Source organism: Marmota monax, unplaced genomic scaffold (assembly GCF_021218885.2).
Source record: "Marmota monax isolate L192 unplaced genomic scaffold, Marmota_monax_Labrador192_F-V1.1 WCK01_AAM20220418_F8-fsc00124, whole genome shotgun sequence".
Taxonomy (NCBI): domain Eukaryota; kingdom Metazoa; phylum Chordata; class Mammalia; order Rodentia; family Sciuridae; genus Marmota; species Marmota monax.
The window spans coordinates 414,386-439,288 of NW_026692505.1; the positions used below are offsets into that span (position 1 = coordinate 414,386).

Below are 24,903 nucleotides of genomic sequence, written 5' to 3' on the forward strand. Positions count from 1 at the left end.
AATCCCACATTTCCTACCAGATCTCTAAGGAAGTATCATCCTCAGTATTTAAAAATTAAAATCTGCCAGGCATGGTGGCACAGGCCTATAATCCCAGTGACTCCAGAGCCTGAGGTAGTAGGATCTCAAGTTCAAAGCCAGCCTCAACAACTTAGTGAGGCTACCTCAAAATTTTAAAAAAATTTAAAAAGGGGAGCGCTGGGATGTGGCTCAGTGGTAAAGTGCCCATAAATTCAATCTCTAGTACTAAAAAAATAAAAATCTGTAATGCCTTGTGTGAAAATTTGTACTGGGGAAGCATATGCCACAATCAAGCCAAAGGCAATCTCAATATTCATTCATCATGCAGTATTTTGAATTGTAGTTGAAATGAATAAGACGGAAAGGCAAACGAAAATGAATTCAATTGATGGACAGGAGGAAGGAAGGAAAGACTTAGAAGTCCAACAATGGGCATTTTTAAGTAAATTAAGACACCATACTCTATTGTAGTCACATGATTTCAGTTGGGGAATACCCTCTGATTCAGAGTTTCCAGAAGGGTGTTATTCATCATCTAGAATATGCTTCCCCAACTTAGATCCCAAAGATGGTAGTATAGCAAGGATCCAGAGCATTCTTAAAAGGTATATAGCTCAGCTTGTGATGGGAAGTTCTTTTAATGACAAAGCAATTGAAGTTTCACTATGTCGAGGAACTTTGAGGAAGTCACAAAAATCCACAATTTAAAAATATATTTCCTATTATACACACATAACTACTTTCTAGAGTAAAAACCAAAGCCTTATGAGTCTGTTGTTTACCGTGTATATGTTGTACCAAGGTATATCAAGTAATATCAAGATGTTCAGTCACCTTCCAAAGGTTCTTATTAGAACGGGGCAGAACCTGACAGTAGAATTTACTAAGATGTCCTGGAGTAAGAATAAAAGAACCTAAAATCAAAGACTAAAATCTTTGTGATTTCAGGTGTTTGTTTATTTTAAATTTTTGTTTAAGATATAATAGATGTAAGTTTATTTTAGTTTTGGGCACTGTTTGTTAAGAGTAGTTAAGTTAGATTCTTTTTTTGTTTTTTTTACACATTTTTGGCACATATAGTTGTATGCCCGATTTTTGTTAGATATTTATACATGCACGCAATATAATTATACAATTTGGTCAATATCATTCCCTAGTATTTCCCCTTTCCCTCTTCTTCCTCCCCTATTTTTTTTTCACTATAGTATGATGACTTTAATTTTTTAGGATAAATACTGAGTAGTGATATTGCTGGGTCATAGGGTGGTCCCATGCCTAGTCTTTTGGAACTGCCATGCTGATTTCCACAGTGGTTATACTAATTTACAATCCCACCAAAGTGTAAAAGTGTTCCTTTGTCTCCACAACCTCTCTAGCATTTATTACTGTGTTTTTGATGGCTGCCATTCTGACTGGTGTGAGATGAAATCTCAGCTGCAGTTTTGATTTGCTCTAATTGCTAATGATGCTGAACATTTTTTTTCATGTGTTTGGGAGGCTTTGTAAAAAAATTTTTCTTTTGAGAATATCCATTTAATTCACTTGTAGAGCGCTGTTCTTCATGAAAACCTTACTTACTTACAGGAAAAAGCGGGGCTGGAAAGTTTCACTTTTCGTTTCGTTTTCACATTTATTTATCCCAAGAACCCAGCAGGCTGGGAAAAGCCCATACACCTAGTGGAATTGCCCTGGGGCGGAGCTTTGTGCCAGAGGGCGGGGACGCCCTCTCGCCTGCGAGGTCTTTAGAGCGCACACACGCTACATCCCCTGGTCGCTTAATCTTGGGTACCGGCTCCTGACTCTTTGCGCAGCCAGCCACGAGTCTCCCCACCCGCAGGTAGGGAGCGTCCTTCTCCCGCCCCGCACCCACTCCAGGTGTCTCTGGTCGCTACAGGAGGCATTTAAAAGACAGGGTCTTTGGGATGGAGAGAGGAGAGGGAAATGGGAAGTGTGATACTTTGTGGTGCAGCAGAACTCATTTGTATGGTAGGGTTAAGACCTAAAAACAGGCAATATATCTGGCCTTTTGACAGTTGCTGTTGTTTTGCACTAATGTCAATCTTTTATGCATGTGCATGGATACGGTCATGAGAGGTAGCTGGGTCTAGAGAGAAATTACTAGATTGGAAACCGGGATATTTGGGTTCTAGTCCAACATTAAGTTATCACTTGTAATATGACTCAGGGTAAGTCATCCCACCTTCACCATCTCCTAAGGTCCCTTCCAGTCTTGAGATCCAGGACGCAAAGGCCTAAGTTTCTTGCTGTATCTGCTTGAAAGATCAAAGGGAATCCTGGAGGAAGAGTGGAAGAGCCTAAGAATAAAAATGTTAAGACCTTTCTTAGATACATTGACTTTGACCTGTGTCTAAATTCAGTTTGGGATTGCTTTAAAACACAAGGAGTAAAAGTACCATTGTTCTAACTAGTTGTTATTATTGTATATTTAACTGTGAATGCTTTTCTATGAATTAAGTAGCCTTCTAAAATATTTTTTAATTATTGAATTTCATGGTGCTAGGGAACCAATATTATGAGATTACTCTCCCATTGCTGAACATAATGGTTATTCCTAGGGTTCACTGCGCTAGCCATTCACCAAACCATTGCACATAAGTCTCTAGGAAATTGCCAATTTTTGCCTTCAGATAAACTGTAGAAGTGTTAATAGTCAGTGTCTTGTATATTTGGAAGACCTTTTCATGAATATTTAAAATTGCCTTCCAGAAAAGATGTACCAGTTGACAATGACAGTGGTCAACAATATATAAGGAGAACAATGATACTCTGAAGAAAAAACAAAAAGTAGATTTTTTTTTCAATGGAAAGTGATAGGTGGAAGCTACATGATAGCAGTCAGAGTATGGTCTTTCACAAAGCCTGAGAAATAGCTTGGGGGTTTGAAGTCGCATGTGGAAAATGTACAAGAGTGATTCAGTGTGACTGGGGCAGGGGGATGAGGTTTAGTACAGTTTAATAGAGCTTTAAAATTTACTAAAGATTTGATAGATCAACTCTCTTAGTCCTTGCTTTTACTTTTGAGAAAGAAAACTTGCATTGTTGCATCTTCCTCATAGCCGTCCTACCCTGGGAAGATAGAAACATGGTATCACTTCCTTGGTGTTTGTACTGGACTTCTCCCAGGGGCAAACCCACTTCCCCATCCTGAAAGAGCCCTTGTTTCTTCCCCAGGTCACATTTCATTGCTCGTGAAAGTGTCCACTCTTGTCTGGGAATTCACACAAGGTCAGTTTCTTACCGGAAGAAGATATCAGTGTTCTCTTGGACCAACTACTCTCATGTGAGTTTTAGAGATCAAAGAACACGTTTATTTACATGGTCTCTTTCCTCCCCCTTTTCTTCTCCCACTCATGATAGTTGCACTCCAAGGGAACAAAGCCTTAGAGGAGAAGGGATGATGAAGAATTAGGTAAATATCAAATCTAACCCATCACCTTCAGTAAACTTTAATTGCATCTAAAATTTCAACCAGATTCATTAAAGGATTAAAACTCCACCAGAGTATGCCATAAACATTTTCAAAATTAGTTGTAACCCACAAGTGAATTTAGTGTCTCTCTGTTTTATTCAACAGTGCTTTGCTTGTAATTAGGGGTATCCCAAATCCTCTACTGCCTGATAAACATATTTGTGTTTATAATATCACATTAATATTTTATAATTGTGCTATATTCAATACTGGCTCATCGAAAAGACACTCAGATGCTGCAGCCTCATTTTTGCAACCTTTGTGTCCTCAAAGGATTAGTTATATTCCTGCTTCTCATCTGCAGTGTAGCTGGAGAGGAAAGAAATAAGAATTGTGCACCTTGAACTAGCAAGAGGATGATTCATTTTATTTTTAATATTTTCATATATGCATTTTTAACATGAAAACATGTTAGCATAACTATACAAAGAAGTTATCAGATAATTCCCAAAGAACTAAATGATAAACAAACCCACAAAAAATTCAAATTGTACTTTTCAGTAATGAAATTAGGAAAAAAAAATTTAAATAATGCCAGAGGTGGATGAATATACTATATAATGGTACCAATTTTCCAGAATAAGTCAAGAACCAAGAAAATATTTTTTTCTCCTTGATCAGCAATTCTTTTGGGGGAAATCTATCTTTAGGGGCTAACCTGGGGCCTGGCACATAATAAACACTCAATAAATAGTTTCTGAATACACAACACTTGTGATTTTTTTAAATTGGCAATAATTTGATACCTAACAATAAATGAATAAAATGAGACTATTAAATAATGTCTATGAATATCACACACCAAATGGAAAACATTTATCATAAGCTTCAATAAAAAATGAATATTAAATGTATGTTAACATTCTCTTCTTTTAAAGATTCATAGGGAAAAAGACTGAAAGAAAAATATTTTCCTGAAATAAAATGGTCACAGAGTTTCTCAACCTTGGCACTTATTGTTTTCTAGGCCAGATATGTCTTTTCTGTAGGAATGCTGTCCTGTGCTTCAGAGCACCTTCCTAGCCTCACCCCTAGATACCAGCAGCAACTCTCCCCTGCCCAAAACCTGTTTTGACAACCAAAAATGTTTCCAGGTTATTACTAAATGTCCCTGCATGACAGTGATAGAACAGGGGGTTTTCTCCTTCCTTTCTCTTTTTTCTGTAATGTGGTTATATCAAATTTATAATGAAGAAAAACATTAGATTAATATCCTCATTCTACCTCAATTTGGACTCCATTTCTGGGGTTCTTCCATTATAACACTTTAGTTTGCCAAAAACTCATCATTTTTTTTTCTGATAAGAAAAGTAAAACCATTATTCATTTGAAAACTCAGAAAAACACTGATGAAATCAATCACAATCCCATTTATCCTTTTTCTGTCTTTTCTTCCTTTTAAAAACTATAAGTGGGTGAAAACTTACTTGCCTTCCCTCTAATTTCACTCATAGATATGATCATTGTTGGTATTTTGGACATTTCCTATGTCTAAAGACACACACACACACACACACACACACACATACTTTTTATTTGTTGAACAAAAATGGATTTCTGCTTCATATACTGTTCTGAAGTTCTCTTTCTATGCCTCCTTTTGCAAAAGTAATACATATACATGTACTGAATTCTATCCTTAATGGTATCATATCAACAGAACAAAATTTATTTAACCATTCAGACCATCTAGGGTATTTTTTTCCGTTTGGAGCTATTATTAACAATGCAATGTCTTTACATATATTATTGTATGTATTTGTTTGTGGGTTTGTATGATAGATTTTTAGGAGAGGAGTGAAAGGTCACAGAGACATATACATTTGAAATTTCAAAAAAGATTACCAAATAGCCCTCGAAAAAAAGATATACAGCTTCTCCTTCCCACCATTGATGGGCAAGAAAGCCTATTTGTTTATGTCCTTATAAACACCAAACATTAGTAATCTTTGTAATTTTGGTCAAGCTAATAAGTGAAAATGGTACCTTATATCCTAAATATACATTTTATTGGTGCCATCCTTTCCTATGTTTACTGGTATTTTTTAGTCTCTGAGCTGTATGTTAGAAATTATTACTTGTTTTACTCTTGGGTTACTGTAATTTTCTTATTGATTTTTAGGAGCTGTTTATATATTGGGAACATTAATCTTCTGCTTTATATATCTGTAGCATTGATTAATTGTGTGTATTTATATAGAGGTTGGAGAGATACTGACTTTCTTATCAAAGTGTATAAATGTAACACAAAAGACAAAAATGTGTTAATAAATAAATAGCATGGCTGAAATACCACAAATTTCTCTTCCTCCCCTACTTGAATATGAACTTCAAGAGAAGAATGACTTTTCTTTTATATTCATTGCTATATCTCCAGTTCCTAAAATAGTGCCAATCACAGAAGAAGTGCTCAATCAATGGTTTGCTGAATAAAAAAATCAGTAAAACTTTAAGCAAGATGACAAAATGAAGAAAAGAATGAATATAGATAACTCTGGGAGAGTGACCACAAGACATTCATATCTTAACATAAATTGACCAACTCTCTCATCTTCCCATCTCTTGTAACTAACAAATTCTGTTTATTGAGAGAGTAGGATTTGTAGTTTGGAATAAGTGAGAGGCATAAAAGATTTTGAGGGATGCATCTGGCCTACTTGTTATAGTAGAGTGGAAGTCTTGAAGAGCCAAAGGTTAAAATGAAAATATTTAGTCATAGAAGGAAAAAAAATATTGGAAGGTGAGAAGTAGAAGTCAAATTTTCCTTACTTTGAAATTTTTGCATAGGGCACATTTGAGTTTCTAGATAAGTTACCGTGCAGAAAACATGAAATAGCTGAGAGGATTTGGGCAAAGTATTTTCTTCTTGGCTTTTGTTGAGTGTACTTTACAATTTACAATTTTTTTTCAGGCCTGTAACCAAATTTAAAAATGCTCATCACAGTAACTCTATTCACTTGGCTTTATGTGGTTCTGTGCTATTAAATAAAGGTATTTAACTTCCAAATTCCCCTGCTATGGTTCCACACTTAGACATCAGTTATCACCTGGTTATCAGGACTGTTTCACTTAGAACTGCCAAGTGCCCTCCTGTTGTGCTATGTGTTCAACTGTTGAATAAAGCAGTCTTCTTTTTGTGTTTTCCATAACTAGGTCATTGCAAAAAGATGAGGATGTTTAATGTCTTTATATTCACATCCTTCTGTCATTTGCTGAACGGTAAGACACCAAATCCTTTCATTAGGTTCTGTATTTTAACTATTTTAACCATGAGTTAAAAACTTAAATAATAATTTTAAGTGGACATAATTTGTATAGAGAGAACAGTCTACTTATTTCATTTAAAAAAAATCACCTGTGTCATTGTATAAAGACAGACAAACTGAAAGAAACAAAATTCAATGATTTCCCATGAATACCTTATTGAAAATTTCTAGAGAAATGGCCTATACGTACATTATTTGCTTGTATTAAACAAAGCCAGGATCACAGTTGATATTGCTTATGACCTGCTTTTCCTGATGAAAATATTCTAAGGAAGAATTTTAGTGTGTATCAAAGTTTTAAGGGTAATACAGCACTGGTAACATACTGGGGCCCTCTCTAAATTTCCATATCCACTTACCTCTGACCAGAGAATGGATCAAAAATGCAGGGGAGTAAGAAGAGAAGATTATGAAATCTACCACTCAGGCTGTGTTGAAAGCAAAGGACATTCTGGGGATGTCCATGTGAAAATAGGTCTCTGTGGTTATAAGTTCTCCATCACCATATAATATTTTTACAGGAATGTATGTTTACAAATTGCGGGGCAACTTGTTTAACTAGTTTTATAATTCTAATGCAGGGATCAGAACTAGTGTCCCAAAACATGTTTCAAGCCCACTGGATAAAACATGTATTTTAAGAAACTAAAATCCTTGAAATATGATATGTCAAGAGCTTTATAATGTTTTGAACAACCAATAAAAAAAAATAAAAAATAAAATAAAAAAAAGAAACTAAAATCCTTAAATATAATTATCTTATAACTCACCAGATAAGGTGATTGCAAGCCCTCTACCCATTTTGTAAATGTTTTAAGGAATTTTCTATGTTCTGAAGATTTGCCATCTTTCTTTTCAGCCTTTAGTATCACTGTTCCCAAGGACCTGTATGTAGTTGAATATGGCAGCAATGTGACAATCGAATGCAAATTCCCAGTAGAAAAACAACTAGACTTGGGTTCATTAGTTGTCTACTGGGGAAAGGAGGATGAGGAAATTATTCAGTTTGTGAATGGGAAAGAAGACCTGAAGGTTCAGCACAGTAGCTACAGGCAGAGGGCCTGGCTGTTGAAAGACCAGCTCTACCAGGGAAATGCTGTCCTTCAGATCACGAATGTGAAATTGCAGGATGCTGGGGTTTACTGCTGCATGATCAGCTATGGTGGTGCAGACTACAAGTGGATTACCTTGAAAGTCAATGGTAAGAATTATTGTAGATAAAGAAAGCTAAACCTTAATGAAAAACATATCCCAAGTGTTGAGAGCTTATCATTCTTAGAAGTTCAGACTTAATTTCCAACAGAATACCAGCAACCTGTTCACTAATTCATTCATTCATTCATTCATATACTCATCTAGTGAGTACTTCTTTGAGCACCTTTTATTTGGCAGTCACTGGTGACCCAGAGTCAAGTAACACAGAGCCATGTTATACAGTATGTTCAGTTTTCCACATAATAAATTCCCATTTTTTACTTTTTTATTATTATAAAAGCAATACATGTACCTGTAAATAATTTGGATGCTATGGAAAGGAATAAAATGAATTGCAAAAGCTTCCTTCCTCCCTTTACCACTATCTTTCACAGCATGCAAATATAGTTAATACTATTTGTATAACCCTTTGGAAGCTTTTTTTCATTATTTTAATTCAATTGCTGTTTTTTAATTTTATTAGGTCTGCTGTATTTTCCTTCCTTGGAATGTCTGTATGTCTCAAACCCCAATAAATATATTTAAAACAAATCCCATAATTAGGTTCACATTCAATAACAGTTTAAGCCAATCTATGAAGGCAAAAAAATAATCACATCAAGTATAAAGAAAGCCATTTGTCCCCAGAGATGCCAACAAACTCTGATCACCAAGCATGTATTTATCTTAAGAGTGTATGCACCAGTGTTATCTTGGAGTGTTGAAGAGGAACTGTAAGTGTTAATTCCTGAGTACTGACCCATAACTATGTCATCAGGTCACTAGAGTTCAAAGTATTGGGTTGGTACTAGCTAAGGGAAGGAAAGCACCTTAGCTGACCACCTCTGCTTTCACTGTTGAGTTTCATAGAATTGAGAGGTAAAAAGATCCCAGGAATGAGCAGCTAATCCAAACTCCCACAAAGAACAACAACAACAACAAAAAAACCCAAAGGATTTTCTGTTTCTGGTTTGTTTGTTTATTTGTTTGTTTTTGTATCAGGGATTGAGCCCTTAACCACTGAGCCTCATCCCCAGCCCTTTTTATTTTTTATTTTAAAACAGGGTCTTGCTAAATTGCTTAGGGTCTTGCTAAGTTGCTGAGGCTGGACTTTGAACTTGCAATCCTATTGCCTTGGCCTCCCCAGCCACTGGGATTATAGGCATGTACCACCTCGCCTGGCAGATCTTCTATTCTTATACTCCCCATATTTACCAGAATTCATTCATCTCCCCTTGGTCTTCCTATTCCTAAGATAGCTATCATCAATCTGAAGGTCCATGATATAAACAGGAAAATTTAGATTTATTATGAAAGATCACTGATAATTATAAACTCAAAAATAAAATTATATAGTGATTAGGAGAAATGCATCCATTTTATGGCACATTACTGGGTGTCTAATGCTGGCTTAATTAATGCTACTGATGTTAAGAAAATGTCACTTGCCTCATGAAGTAGACTTGATTTTCATTATGTTTTACCATTTGCTTCTCCTTCAAGACAGTCATGGAAAAAAAAAAAAACTTGGGATATGGTTGTTTAAATTGTCAACTTTTCTTGGGTTCATCAGCGATATTAGGTATCTATTGTGTTCAAAGGCAATTAAATAAATTAGCAAGCTTTAAGCCATAAGCTTGCTAGATCTAGGATGGGGTGAAAGAACATCAACCTGGCAGTCAGGAAGAAGGAAGCATAGAGTTTAAGTTTCTGTTTCCAAAGATCTCTGATCAGCCTGTCAGGAGTATGCAGGCAGATGGCTGACTTTGTAAATGAGAAAGAGTTTATACCAGGTTATCTGGGGCTCTATAATATCTCTTCAACATAATAAAAGATCTTCTAGCACTGAAGGTTTTTCCTAGGAGGGGTCCTTGATGGAGCAAAGCAAATGACCAAGCAGATTTGACACCTGGTTTGTTGAGCCATTCCATTTTGTTTTATAAATTAGCCTCTCATCCCAAACCATCTTGTTATTTGCATACAGGAAGATGAGTTGAGCTAAAGCAAGTCTCAACATTCTGTGTTGAGAACAAGCCAGCCACCAAGCTTCAGTTGCACTGAGGCACTGCCACCTGTGGACATTTGGTGGCTACACTTGCACAATTTTACAACCTAAGGAAATAGAACTACTGAGTCACCTCCTTATGCAAATGATTTCACAGTAATGCTCTTGGACTTCTCTTCCCATCACTGCAAATATGTGGTAACACAGCTCCCCACAGGGAGTTTACTCACCACGGGGCTTTATAAGTGAAGCATTTCAAAAGTGAAATTTGGAAAGGTTTGGTTTTGGATTAACTCAATTCTTATCACTTTGGGTGTTATTGCACCTTTTGTGAACAGGTTATAATATGTGGAAATTTATTTCCAATGGTGTTCATCAGGAACTGCCACAAGAGTACACTTCAGTATTAAAAGAGGAAGAGAAGCAGCTCTACCAGTACTACTGCTAACACTTGGGTAGCACTTCTATGGGTTAAGCTCTGTATTAAGCTTTTTTGCCTAAATCATTTCATTTAATCTTCAACATGACTCTTGTCTAAGGTGAATATTTTTCACATTTTACTAGCTCTGAAATTTGAATGTGTACTTTTGATAGGTATCTTAGATTCAATGATATGTGGCATTATTCTTCCCATTTTAAGAATGGGGAAACTGAGGGCTGAGAAATCAAGCAATTTATCCGAGGCCATCAGACTAGTAAGTGGTAAAGCTGAGTTCTAAACCCAAGCAGACTGGCTCTAAAATCTGTTATTAATAATCATGTTTTTCTGCCTACCTTTATACCTCTGGCATGTGTATCAGGTTGTATGACTTCAAAACTACTTTGAACTTTTCTTAATCTTGATCAACCAACATTAGCATAGTGCTCTAGATCTAGTAAAACAGAAGTCAGCAAAAATTGTAAAACATTTTAAACTAATGTGTATATAATTATAAAGAATATACTTTGTACTAATATATAGATTGTATTATAAGGAATTGACATTTTAAAAGGCAAAGAGGATGACTTTCACCAACTTCATATGGTACATGATATGTTCTAGGAATATACAAAAATAGACATTTCAAAAGGTAAAGTAAAATTACCAAGCAATACTTTTAATATCTTGCTAATTGAGATGCTTCACTCATTAGTTTATATGGCAAGGCATAATGCACCTTAGGGTAAAATTCATCATTAGCAAAGGTAGACAGTCTTGATAATCTTGAGGATTTTAGTCCACACTTTGTCAAGTCCAATTAGGTCTTTATTGTTTTAACCTCATAAAGTAGTTGATAAAAAAAAATCCCTTCTGACATTTCCTTTTGGTTTGTATTTAAATTACTAGTATTATCTTCAATTCTTGGTTTCTTTGTGGAAAAGTTTTTAATTAGTTGTTCATTTCATGAGAATATTAGTTAAAAGTAGATATTAGAATTTGAAAATCCATAGTAAGTACAAACTGGGTCCCCATTCTCCCTTTGGTGTTGTGAAAGTCCTCTTCCTGTAAGACCCCTGTGTGGCTGACTGAGACCCAGTGTCAAAAAGCAAAGCTTGTGAAGCTTAAATTATTTTTTAATTGATATGACAGAAATGCATATAAGTGGAAGTTCTAGCATTTTCTTCCCATACCTTCACACATGTGCCCCACTTTAGGGACTAATGCGCAGCTATGTACTCAGTCCTTGTGGAGTGAACCACTCACTTGTTAGCTCTTAGGGCTGCATCATATGTGTACTTGCTCCTCTATGTGAAACAGCATCCTTCTTCACCCTTCTTCCATTAAAAATGATAATAGAAGGGTTAAAAAAAAAAAAGGCAAAAGCATTTTAACCCTAGTATTTATCACTAACAGTAAGTTTAGGTTGAAATTCTAATCGCCCATAAACCAAGCTCTGTGCTATGTGAACTTGATCCTGTTATGTTAATAGCAGTTTGTGAAGTATAATCAGTGGATTCATTTTTAAGTGGTCTTTAAATATGACAGTTAAAAGATGGATGGCCGAATTATTTTTGTGTTTCAAAATCATAATTATACTGATTTCATTGGTTGTGATTTCCTTGATTTAAGAGCACCAAAACATCACATCATTATTTATTTATTTTGTTTTAAGCTAGTCGCTTTGTTAAATCTCTGTGAAAGTATTATATCACAAAGCTTTTGTTATGTCTTTGGTAAAGAATTGGAGAGTTATAGATGATTAGTTGTTCATTAAAGTATTAGGTATAAAGCAATGGTTATGTCAACAGAATTAAAAATATGTTGATGTACTTGTAATGAGTAAACATGAATATAAATCTTATGCTATATATAAGCATTAAACAATCTACTAGAATAGTCAGCAGACTGAGTATCTTAATCCTAAAAAGTTCTCAAACCAATTATCTAAAAACTAATTAGACTTTCTGCCATGAATATAATAATTAAAAGATGTACTAAAATAGCAAACATAAAAAAAAATTTTAAATCATATTATGGTAACCCAGATGGGATCCTAGAGCAGGAAAAGTACATTAGGGAAAAGTTGGTGGAATGGAATAAATGATGGAATGTGGTTAATAGTGATGTACTAACGTTGGCACTTCAGTCATAGCAGTTGTACCAGAGTAATGTAAGATGTGAATAATGAGGGAATCTTGGTAAGGAGTATATAGTAACTATTATTTTTACAACATTTTTGTAGATCTTAACCCATTCTCAAATTTAAAAATGTACTTAAACTTTAAAAAGGGTCACTAGGAACAAGTATTAATTTTCACAAGTGACATAGTATGTCTTTTCAAATCTAACTTCTGATCATTGACTCAAAGTTGAACAAGTAAATGACTATCAAAATCAGTTTATTCAATTAAATCTAAGGTATAGTGCGTGCTAGCTATAAAGGTTCATGTTTATGAAGACAGCTTTACAATAAAACAAAGGAAATATCCAGGATTAAATTTAAGAAGAAACAGAGCCTTTTATGAAAGCTATAGCATTTTGCTGGGAAAAACATAAAAATGTGAATAAATAGACATTTCAGTGGATTCATTTTTAAGTGGTCTTTATTTGAATAGAAAGACTACTTGTTTAAAGATGACAGTTTACTTTAGTCTATATTTTGAGTCCAATACATATATTAACATAGTTTTTAAATTTTTTTATTTGTTCTTTTTATTTATTCATGAGAGTAGAAGGTATTTTGACATACATACATGGAGTATAACTTCCCATTCTTGTGGTTGTATATGATGTGGAGTTACACTGGTTCGTGTATTCATATACCAACATGATTTTTATAGCAAGACAGTTGTTTCTTAAAGCTCAGACTTGGCCTGTGCTTTGAAGAGAAGTGTTGAGGTCAACAGGCAGGGCTTCCCTACTGCTAAAACAGCTGACCATTAAGCCTATTTCTCTGAGAATCAGCCTGCATTGATAGATTCTAATGTAGACAACACCAAGACACATGTCTAGAGAAAACTTTCACTTCTTTTTTTCTCATGACGCAGCCCCATACCGCGAGATCAGCCAAAGAATTTCTATGGATCCGGTCACCTCTGAATATGAACTAACATGTCAGGCTGAGGGCTACCCTGAGGCTGAAGTCATCTGGACAAGCAGTGACCACCAAATACTGAGTGCTAAAACCACCATCACCAAATCCCAGAGGGAAGAGAAGTTTTTCAATGTGACCAGCACACTGAGAATCAACACAACAGCTAATGAGATTTTCTACTGTACTTTTAAGAGATTAAGTTTCACAGAAAACAATACAGCTGAATTGGTCATCCCAGGTAATATTCTGAATGTGTTTACTAAAACATGTCTAACGCTGTCCCCTAACAGCTACCATTATGCCTGCTCATCATAGTCATTCAGTGATGGTTGAATGAAAGAATAGCATAGTACTTACAAAATATATGCCATTATGCTATTCCCTCACTTCCATGCATCCAAGTCATAATGCTACTTAATACACATTCAGCAAATATTTATGGAATATTCCCTACTTGCCACGTAGTATATTAAGGATTGGGTATTTGTAGAAGAATAGGACACAGTTCATACTATCCAGGAAACAGGTAAGAAAAGAGGCAATCCAGTTGTATGTTGGAAATGCTCTTGTAGTTGGGGCATCAGGAGGAACCTGAGAACAATACTCAATTCAGGACTTTGTTTTAGGAATCCAAAGTCTAGCATATCAGAGCTGCTCCCTTCTCTCCACAGTTTCTATGCCAGGAAGCAAAGGGAATGTACTTTTTTATCTTACTCCAAATGTGGGAGATCCTTTCTCCCCATGCGCCTCTCTCAAGCTATTCTATGGGTTTTCAACTCAAGACATCCTGGTTGGACCATAGAATGAAAGGCTGCATGTCCCTGGGTAAATACTAGACTTTTGTGGGTTCCACATTCCCTGAAGGGGGTATACATATATAAGGCAAGGTTTTTGTAGGGGAAAAATAAGCTATAGTATATGCAAATGATTTGAGACCCTTGTGAGCACAAATTCAAGTATTTTTATTCCCACTACTCAGCAGTAGTAGGTAGAATAGGAGACAATGTCTGATGAGTCTTGGGCCATTTGAATAAGTGAGGAGGATAAGCATGATGATTAGTACAAACCCAAAGGTGTTCTTATGAGAAGTGCTTTTCACTGCCCCTTCCCCCCTATAGATGTTGACAGAAAAACTCCATGTACTTCAGAGAAAACTACTGGAAAATTGGATAGAAAGGTCAACCCATTTGAAAAACCAATCCAGGGTGCTCTTTTAAACAAAAAGAGCGAAAAGGCTTTAAAAAATAGAGATGTTGTTTCTGGGATTGGCCTTCAATTAAGAGCTGTATTAGTGGACTCCTGCCATTTAAAAATTGTCTTATGACAACTTATTTGTGTGGCAACTTGGAGTAAGTCACCTAAAGGCTATGAGTCTGTTTTCTCAACTGCAACTTGGGGATTTTTTCTTACCTGGTATGCCTAACTTGTAATGTTGTTTTGAGACTCAAAATATGTATGAACAGGCTTTATAAACTAACAGGCTTTATAAACAAAGTCCAGCTGCTGTTGTGACTTTAAAATTCAAAGTAGGAAGTTAGGAATCACGGGTCTCAGCTGATAGTGAGGTTAAGCAAGAACAGACTTATGGTGAAAGAGGAGTTAGCAGTCTCCAAGCATGCATGTGCTGTGGGATCCCTTTAGCCCCTGCATCAGACTGCAGACAGAGAAACTGGTGAGAGAAACCAATGGTGTCCCAAGGTGTTCAAACTCAGGAAAAAGATAACAAGTATTGGTCCTTGCTCATGACCATGGATGTGGAGAGGCAGAAAATCCTTGAACAGTGCCACTTGGCCTTCCAGGTTCCACAGTGGGCCATCCTTGCCATGTACAGTAGACTTCCAACTTCTATATTAAAGAATGTAAGACAAAGTAACATAGTGCATTCTGCCATTTAATATTGAGCAGGCATTCCCTGTGGTACTACGTAAGCACCACACAAGAAATTTCACCTCTCAAGAAATTTCTTAGCCTTTCCATTTTGTAGTCTGGTTAAAGGACTTGCTATAGATCTCAAAGCTGGCCAGTGGGGCCAGAATTAAGTCCCAAGTCCATCTGTCCAAGTCCAGGCCGTCTTCCACTTTTCCATGCTACTTCTATTCTCTTGTCAGAGATATCTCATCATTCTAGCCAGGAGCTTCAGGATTTAAGAAAATTAACCTGAAACTAAATTAAATTAAACTTCAAGGGATGATTATTTCCCTGACTAGTTCCCATGAAAATTTTCTCTTTGGTCTTGTTTTCTTTTTCAGAACCATCTACATTACTTCAAAGGACTCACTTTGTGAAGCTGGGAGCTGTCCTGTTTTGCTTTGGTGCAGCATTGACAATCCTGTTCTGCTTAAGAAAAAATGGTATTTCTTTAATTGCAATGGTCTCCCCTGGGGATGTGAAGTCTGTGAAGGTTTCATTGTTGCCACAGTGACACTTAATAGGCAGAGCCAGAGATGCTAAATGTCCTGCATGTATAGGACAGTCCCCATCAGGGGGGATCTATCCCACTCAGAATGTTAGAGTACTGCCTTATGCTGCCTTCCTATTAGCTTTCCCTCTCAGGGCCCACTTTCAATTATGCAAATGGATTTTAGCTTTGCCACTGAGTGAAACTGGGTATTATCTCTTCCTTCAATGCTGCTCATTTTGCTACACCTATATTGAAGGGTGGCATTGAACCCTGTAGTTGCATTTTCAAAGGGTGAGAGTTGAATAATGTCTGCAAGGAAACTGGCTTGGCTTTGCATGGTGGCACCAAGATTTCTGACTGTTAATAGCAATCACAGTGAAGCTGAGTGGAATTGCCAGAAGATTGGGTGTATAGTGGCAAGAGGTAGAAGAATGGGCATGTATGGAGGCTGAAGAAAACTCAGTGTCATGCAGCTTCTTTCTACTATGCAAATAACCACAAATTTATAGAAGAGAATGTACTTAAATTCCTGTTGGTTTCCATTGAATTTGAGTCTTATATTAGTTACAACATTATATTGAGCTGGTTTCTTTTTTAAATTTTTTTTTTTATTTTTTAGTTGTAGTTGGATACAATACCTTTATTTTATTTATTTATTTTGATGTGGTACTGAGGATCGAACCCAGGGCCTCACACGGGCTAGGTGAGCACTCTACCACTGACCCACAATCCCAGCCCTTGAGCTCATTTCTGAGTTTCCTAAGAAATAAATAGTTCCTTCTATAGAGCTATATATTTACCATGGAGTATACTGCAAGATTTCTGGAGGAGAGTGTTACATAATTTTAAAAACAAATTGCATGTGCTTATTTATTTACATACCCATAGGAATGATTAAAATGCAAGAAAATGAGTATATTCAAATAATTTCCTCCTAAGATGATTCAGAGTAAACACTTCCCCCAATACTTTGAGATTATGTACCGAGAGATCCAATGATGATGTTCACATAGAGGTGTCTGATGTCACATAGGGAAGTAGAATATGAAGGGAATTCCAATACTCATTTAGAAATTCCCCACAACCCCCTAGGAGGGTGGGTGGACCTGGGAAAGTATGTAACTGAATGAGTACAGATCGGTTGTTTTCAAAGAGTAGGCCCTTAACAGAACTGAGACAGTTAGCCAGAATATATGGGTCAAGTTTCAGTAACAGAGAGGTATCAAGACGGAATGGATTTGCATGAGGAAATGATTATTACCAACTTGCATTTTGAATATTCCCTTGGAGAAAAGATTAGTTGGCATTGGGAATGGCCAGAAAACCAATAAAGTGCCTCAGAATATGGTCCATTTCTTTTTAAAAGGATGGAAATGAAAGTATATACTCCTAAAGAAAATCTAAGAGCAAAAGTATATATTCTAAACTGCTGAATTAATTAACCTCGTGGGTTTGGACCTTGGAATAAGGAAATTCACCTGAGTTTCTAAGGAATTAAAAATGTTTCATAGGAACCTGGAGTTTAAACTTGAGTCACTGTGTAAGGTACGGTGTTGTACTACATGAAAATGAAAATTATTTCTCTTTCTTCAGTGAGAATGCTAGATGTGGAGAATGGTGGCATCCAAGATATAAACTCAAGGAAGCAAAATGGTAAGAATGTCATAAAGAATTGGGAAGTTGAAGGAAAATGAATAAAAAAACTAAAGTAATAACAAGGAGAATTCTGTCTATCACAGTCTCCCCTCCTTTTGGAAAAGGCTGGTTGTTGGAATTGCTGGTTCCTCTTTGCCTCACAACTCTAAGAACTCCTTCCATTCTGAGGAGGTTTAGGACTGACCCTCCATAGGAGAGAGGAGACAAGAGGGGAAAGGAGAAGGCAGCTTCTCTTCACTAACCTTCTATTGTCCTGCATCCCAACATCTCCTGCCACAGGGGCCCATGTTGACTTAAGTGAGTGGATAATTAATTCTACAGTGTTGCATATCAGGCACTGTTAACTGATTAGTGTGTGGTATATAGTGTCTCATTTAATCCCCTCCCCCCACACACCAAAAGAATGAGAGAATTCTAGTATTCTAATACTAGAATTATCTCCATTTTAGGGCAGAGAACAGAGGTTCATGACAGTAATGAAAAGTACCCCAAAATACACCGCTTGTGACCAAAAACCAAGTTTGTGGGCCCACTAACCTGACCATGGACCCTTACTCTTCACCTATCTGCTTCAATTCATTTTGCTACAAATGCCTACATTTATAAAACAGCAGAGAAACCTCATCCAGCTGATAGAACTTAAAACAATTATATCAAATCTTCTAATTCATTTTAATGTAGTTAGAAACAAAATTTAACAATGAGCCCCATTTTAAAAAGCCCAGGTAGGTTTCATCAGGTGGTTAATTTGCTCTGTAAAGCTAATTAGTCTACGTGTGGGTCATCCTAGGGAACTGACCCTCCCAGTTTGCTCAAAACTTGGGGGTTTCTTGGGACATCAGACTTTCAGTTTTAAAACCAGGACATTCCCGTGCAAACCAGAAGTTAGTCATCTTTTATCATTCAAGGGTAATTGAGCATAAATATAATCTGCCTCTTTCTCTTATTGAAAACTGATCAAATGGTTAGAAAATATGAGTTTTGTTTCTTGTCAATTTCTTGTTTTTCCAGAACCCTGACCCCATGCAATTAATATACTGTTATCATTCTTCAGATACACAGTTTGAAGAGACGTAACCAGCATTGAAAATTACATTTTACAAGCAGGGATTCTTTGCCTGTTGTTTGGGAGTTCACGGATGAAAGGGCCCATGGGATGCTGCTGATGATGTTGGAATTAAAAGGCCCAAATATTGAAAATAGAACCTGGGGAAAGAAGAGGAGAACAAAGAAAGATGGGAGTAGAAAGGGGAGCCTGGAAGGAAACCTGGGCACTTCAACATAAGCTGAGAGACTTGTTGGTGCATGTAAAAGGGACAAAGAACACTTCTGAATGAGGCGTCTCCAAGCAAACCATCCATCACTCATGCTAGGAAAGTGGGTTGAGGATCCCTGATTTCATGGATGTTCTTGCAGAAGTGCCCTTTGCCTCTCCTTGTCTTCTCCACCTCCTCGTGTTGCAACAGTGTTGAAGAATGAGTTGTTTCTATTTATTTCCAGTCTGAGGGGTCTTGTCATATGACTGTGGCTATGAATGATTTCTTTTGAAGACATACTATAGTAGAAGTTAAAATTTTGTCACCAAACTCTATACTTAACTGCTTGTTTGTGTTCAGTGAAACATCTAGTATTTGTTAGATACTAGTATTCTCTGTAACTGACATTACAAATTGGAAGCATAGAAAATAAGCCATTGGTTTGTATAGGATTTGACCTTATATAACTTATTGATACTTTGTTTGACTTGACTAATCCTATTCTCAGACCTCAGGGGTCTGCTGCAAAATCTGTTCCCTTTAAATATCAGATTTATAACTGTGTGGTACTATACACACATGATCTCATGTATTCCTGTCATCACAACCACTATTATACCCATTTAACAGCTGAGGAAACAGAGAGATTAAGTAGCTTGTACACAGCAGTAAATAGCAGTCTTCAGATTTCCTCAATTTATCTGCTGTCCTTTTGGAATACAATTAACATCTCTATTTTAAGAAATGTGTTTATTTAAAAAGTGTTTAAATATCTTTGTATGATACATGTGCCTTGCATTGGGCCAGGCATTGAGTCTACAGAAGTGAGCAAGACAAAATATCAGTTGCATAAACATGATAATAATCAAAGCAATTTTTAGATTATAGGAAGTCAGTATTTTTTAAAAAACTGTGGAAAATAACTCTGGAATTCCTTTTCTAGCATTATATTTATCCCTGATATGTCTTTACCATACTTCTCTATGTAGTGTGTGGTATTTTTAGCACCTTCTTTTTATTTTTTCTCCATTTATGCTTATTTTATGTTTGCACAGTGATGCCCATGGGTTCTCAGGTTACAGTGAGTCAATCCAGAGTCAATTCAGCATTGAAGGGCAGAGATGTTTTGTTGTTGTTGTTGTTGTTTGGTTTGGTTTGGTTTGGTTTTCTACTGAGGATTGAACCCAGGGCCCTATAAACTCTCTATCTCTGATCTGATCTGCACCCTCAGCCCTTTTTATTTTGAAACAGGGTCTTGCTAAGTTGCAGAGAATGGCCTCCAACTTGCAATCCTGCTGTGTTTGCTACCTGTGGTGGAATTACAGGTATGTACCATTGTACCTAGCAATGGCCTTATTATTAACTCTTTATGCAAGAAACATGTCAAAAACTTTTTAAATATATTTTCTTTTTTTTTTTATACCAAGGATTGAAATCAGGAGTGCTTAACCACTGAGCCACATCACCAGCCCTTTTTATATTTTACTTTGAGACAGTGTCTCACTAAGTTGCTGAGGGCCTCCCTAAATTGCTGAGGCTGGCTTTGTACTTGCAATCCTCCTGCCTCAGCTTCCCCAGCCTCTGGGAATACAGGCATGCCCCACCACACCCTTAGTATAAATTTCACCTTGAATGTTGCACTTGCATAATTACATGTTATTTCTGGAAATTCCAGCAAAGTACCTTGGCTGCTGGCTACCCTGGACCCTTGTCTGTACCAGAAAGGGACCATTTTCTCTGCTTAAACCCTATAATATCATCATCTTTTATCCCTACATGGGCCTCATAAGATATTTTTTTCCAGAGGCACTGAGATTCAGATGACCTTTCAAAACTTTTCCTTCACTCCTGGCAATTTATTAGCATCTTCTTTGTTGCCACGTGTCAATACTGAAGAAACAAAGTCTCCAACAGAACCCCTTATATTATGTGTTTCTACTTTATTTATTTATACAATAATTTGTGTGAAAATGTCCTTTGTTTGATACAAAGACTGTGGATGAGCAAGACATTCATTTGTTCCATACATTCACTCCATTCCTAAGTCTCAACACCTCGTGGTGTTGGATTTATAAGCACTTTAACCCTGTTGTCTTGTGTTTCATTGTAAATTACATATGCAGAAATGTCATCTAATTCTATATTTGATTGTCATTGTTTGTACCTGCATTAATTTAATAAAATATTTATTTTGTTTCTCATTATGCCAATATGTCCATTGTCTTATTTTCTTGGTGTTGTATAAAGCACTTCCAGTTTTACCTACCAATAGGAAAAGTTACTTGGAATATCTGCAGCTCTCTTCATAGATATATTGAATGGATGGATGGATAGATGATTAGATAGATAGATAGATAGATAATAGATTCTGCGTTTACACAGTATGTTCTTTTTGGGTACCAGAGATTGAATTCAGAGGCACTCTACCACTAAGCCACATCCTCCGCCCTATTTTGCATTTTTTATTTAGAGACAGGGTCTCATTGAGTTGCTTAGCACCTTGCCATTGCTGAGGCTGGCTTTGAACTCACAATCCTCCTGCCTCAGCCTCCAGAGCTGCTGGGATTATAGGCATGTGCCACCATGCCCAGCTTACACAGTATGTTCTTGAATCCTACATAATGAAAGAAATCAAAATAATTCATTTTTTAAAATAATTAACTGAAAATTTTTATTTTCTTTCTGGTTTCTTTTAGGACAATACCAAGACAAAATACAAATTTTGTCACTCTGCCAGGTGCAGTGGTACACACCTCTAATTCCAGGAACTCAGGAGGCCGAGGCAGGAGGATCACAAGTTCAAAACCAGTGTCAGCAACTTAGCCAGGCCCTAAGCAACTTAGCCTGCCTCAAAATTTAAATAAATAAATAGGGCTGGATATGTGGTTCAGAAATTAAGAGTTCCTGGCTTCCACTCCCAGTACAATAAAAAAAAAAAAAAATTCTGTCATCCATATTGAAGATCTGAGGGAGAGAAGATAGGAGATAAGGAGGGAGACTCAAGAGGCATATGGAAATCAAGGGGCTTTCCTCCCAGAGTACACCCTTCTCAGATGTGTAAACATGATGTACAAGCTAAAGCACATAAAGCTAGACGTATTTCAATCTCCAGGTTTTAAAAAGGAACTGAGAAACCTAGAACTAGGCCAAATTGAGGATGAAGGTCTAAGAATTGAGTGGGACCATGAAAAACATCTAGATTTTAAAACAAGATATCATTCAAGGAAGAATGGATCTTTTAATGTGTCATCTCGTTTGAGTACTTAGTCATCAAATTCAATTTAATGAGGCTTTTGATCATTTCTCTGAATCAGATGTTTTTAAAGGATGATGTTGGCTATTTCTAATAAATATACATTAGATTCTTCGTTTATTTTCCAGTACTGGGGATTGAAACTGAGGTCACTTTACCACTGAGCTATATTTCCAGCCCTTTATTTTATTTTGAGACAGGCTCTCACTAAATTGCTCAGGCTGGCTTCAGACTTGCAATCCTCCTGCCTTATCCTCCCGTGTAGCTGGGATTATATGCACATTCCCTAGTACACCCAGCAATATCTCACCATTTTTATCTGGGAAAAACATAAAGAAACAATCTTCCTGGCTGGCTTTGGTGATCATAGTTACAGCTGGAATTTTGTGACATTGGGAGGGTTTGTGTATAGAAAAGATAACCTGAGAGCTGAAGATGTAGCTCAGTGGTACAGTGATTGACTGACATATAGGAGACTCTGGGTTCAACTTCTAGTGAAAAAAAAACTGAAAATGAGCCATAGCTTTCATTAAACTTTCCTCCAGCCACTTTTCAAGCTGTGGCTGTCTGCCATAAGCAGGTAAATATATTTTTATCTAAATATTTTAGAAAATTTACAGATTATTGCTATTTTTATTTTTTTTATCAGGGTAGGGGGGAACCAGGGAGTGAACCTAGGGACACATAACCACTGAGCCACCCACCTCCCCAGCATCTTTTCATTTTTTACTTTGAGACAGGATCTTGCTAAATTGCTTAGGGCCCTATTAAATTACTAAGGCTGTATTTGAACTCACAATGCTCCTGCATTAGTGTCTATAACTTCTGAGATTATAGGCATGCACCACCATGCACAGAAAGATTATTACTATTTTAAAGCTGAGAATTCAGAAATGACTTTGCACTATTGATATCCCTGATCAAATTTGTGAAGACAGATTATCCTGTTTTTAGAACTTTTCCCTACCCTAGGCTCCCAAAGTTTCAAGAAAATTTTTATAATAAACCAACTTACCCCCTGTTGTAATTTAAAATACCCAGAATCATTTACATTTTTAAGGAAGTCAGTTTTGACCAAATGAAGTAAGTGTAAGTGGAAGGGTCTTATCATTAATTAATTACAATGATTATTACCATTTGGTGAATGTATACTGTATTCCAGGCACTGTGTTTCATACATTATCTCATTTAATGCTAGGTTCTGACAGGGAGTTGTACCAAATAAAGGCACTGTGTTTGCCTGGAGAGTCAAATCAGGAACATTAAATAAACTGGAATATTTAAAAAGCAAAAAAGTGTATAGTGATATTACTTGGAAGTTTTAAAAACAGAAGTTCTTTTTTTTTCTTTTTGAGAAAAAAGGAAAAAGAAGTTTTATTGTTTTGCTAGCAAAGGAGAAACACAGGGGACTCCTGTCCCAGAGACTGTGATTCTGCCCATCAGCAGGAACAGAGGGAAAACAAAAGTTCTTATTATCATTCTTGCTAAAAATTTACTTATATCTTTTCTCCTCAACACAAGAACATAAAATGGCCATTTATAAGTAATGCATATAAAAATAAGACATTAATTTTGAATGGGCAATAAGTGGCCACACCATGGCTAAAATATATGGTTCTGAGATTCATAGTTGTGAAACTATCATATGTAATATCCAGTTGTCACCAATCTCAGGTCTGATTGTGAATTCTAAAGTAGAAAATTGCAGGAAGTTTATAAATCCATTTCAATCCAAGGAAGCGCTATCACTAAACACAAATTTCCAACTTCCTCCTTCCAGTCAGTGTGACCTTTCTAGGAGGTCTCTTGCACAGGATGAGAGCTGCTGGGTATGGTAACACACACCTCCTGCTAATGCAGGAGGATACAAATTCAAAGCCAGCCTCAACAACTTAGCAAGACCCTGTCTCAAAGTAAAAAAATAAAAAGGCTGAAAATGTAGCTCAGTGATAAAATGTCCCTGGGTTCAATCTTCAGTATTAAAAAAAAAAAAGCAAGATGAGAACTGCTAACCCTATCTTGCCAGGAAGAGAGAAGAGAGTACAGTCCAGAACTTGGTCAGCAGTCAGAAATCTCACTCATGACTTAATCCCACATCAGTTTTTCAGGCTAGGGTTACCAAGGTGAGATGGAGAGGTTAGGAATGTTAAGATCTCTTGATGAAAGGGAGGCTAAGATCTACCCAGTCTTTAAATTTAAATTTCTCCAGGCTGAAGAAGTAGATGGGTTTACCAGCAGGTTTTGTGGCAGAATTGCAGCATATCTCAACACATGGAATTTTTCTTTGTTTCTTTCTACCTCTGTTCTCCTTCTCTGAGGATCAGATAAACATTTCCCTTCCCTACCCCATGACAAAGCTGAGACATACACAGTTACCATTTAATACCTGAATTTCCACTTGGCTTTTCCACAATTCCACTATAAACATCTCAATGAAACAGTTACTCACTGGGTGTCTTCCACAGGCTGAGCACTTACTGGGTATTGTGAGGGATTCAGAGAAACATTTAGGTCCTCATGGAGTCTACAGTCTAACTGAGGAGATGGTATATATAAATTCATGAATAATTAAGTAATAGTTCAAATAATAGAGAATATGAGACTTTGAGAAAACATCTCAAATAGTAAGAGAGGACGGCAATACTGAAGTAGAGGAGAGAAAATGTTATAGTTTGTGTGTGGTTTGTACCACAAAGATTCATATGCTGAAGCTTGGTCCCCAGTCCAACATTGGTGGTGGTGGGACTTTTAAGATCTTTAAGGTGGTAGTTAGGCTTTAAGAGAGATTGATGCCTTTCTCAGAAAGTGAGTTAGGTCTCAGGAGAGTGCAGGAGTGCTGTTCTCGG

The 24,903-nt window shown here is 36.6% G+C and overlaps 1 protein-coding gene across 3 annotated transcripts; it reads left to right on the top strand.

Annotated features, from left to right (window-relative positions):
* The first annotated feature begins 1,710 nt into the window (after nt 1-1,710).
* On the top strand, nt 1,711-21,008 carry Cd274 (CD274 molecule). Of its 3 annotated transcripts, XM_046445841.2 has the most exons (9): nt 1,711-1,858; nt 3,214-3,267; nt 3,400-3,451; nt 6,665-6,730; nt 7,637-7,978; nt 13,445-13,729; nt 15,741-15,842; nt 17,486-17,545; nt 18,603-21,008. In XM_046445841.2, exons 4-9 carry the CDS (start codon nt 6,679-6,681, stop codon nt 18,623-18,625), a joined length of 864 nt encoding a protein of 287 aa, XP_046301797.1. In that variant the 5' UTR covers nt 1,711-1,858; nt 3,214-3,267; nt 3,400-3,451; nt 6,665-6,678; the 3' UTR covers nt 18,626-21,008. The 3 variants fall into 3 exon arrangements, with proteins under 3 accessions (XP_046301797.1, XP_046301796.1, XP_046301798.1); XM_046445840.2 differs by lacking the exon at nt 3,400-3,451 and having other exon boundaries at nt 3,214-3,322; XM_046445842.2 differs by lacking the exon at nt 3,400-3,451.
* The last annotated feature ends 3,895 nt before the right edge of the window (nt 21,009-24,903 follow it).

Bases quoted from the DNA above. Each gene is read 5' to 3' on its own strand.
- Cd274 (XM_046445840.2), top strand. From the start codon at position 6,679: ATGAGGATGTTTAATGTCTTTATATTCACATCCTTCTGTCATTTGCTG. The intron at 6,731-7,636 runs GTAAGACACCAA...CTTTCTTTTCAG, and splicing joins CTTCTGTCATTTGCTGAACG to CCTTTAGTATCACTGTTCCC. The intron at 7,979-13,444 runs GTAAGAATTATT...CTCATGACGCAG, and splicing joins GATTACCTTGAAAGTCAATG to CCCCATACCGCGAGATCAGC.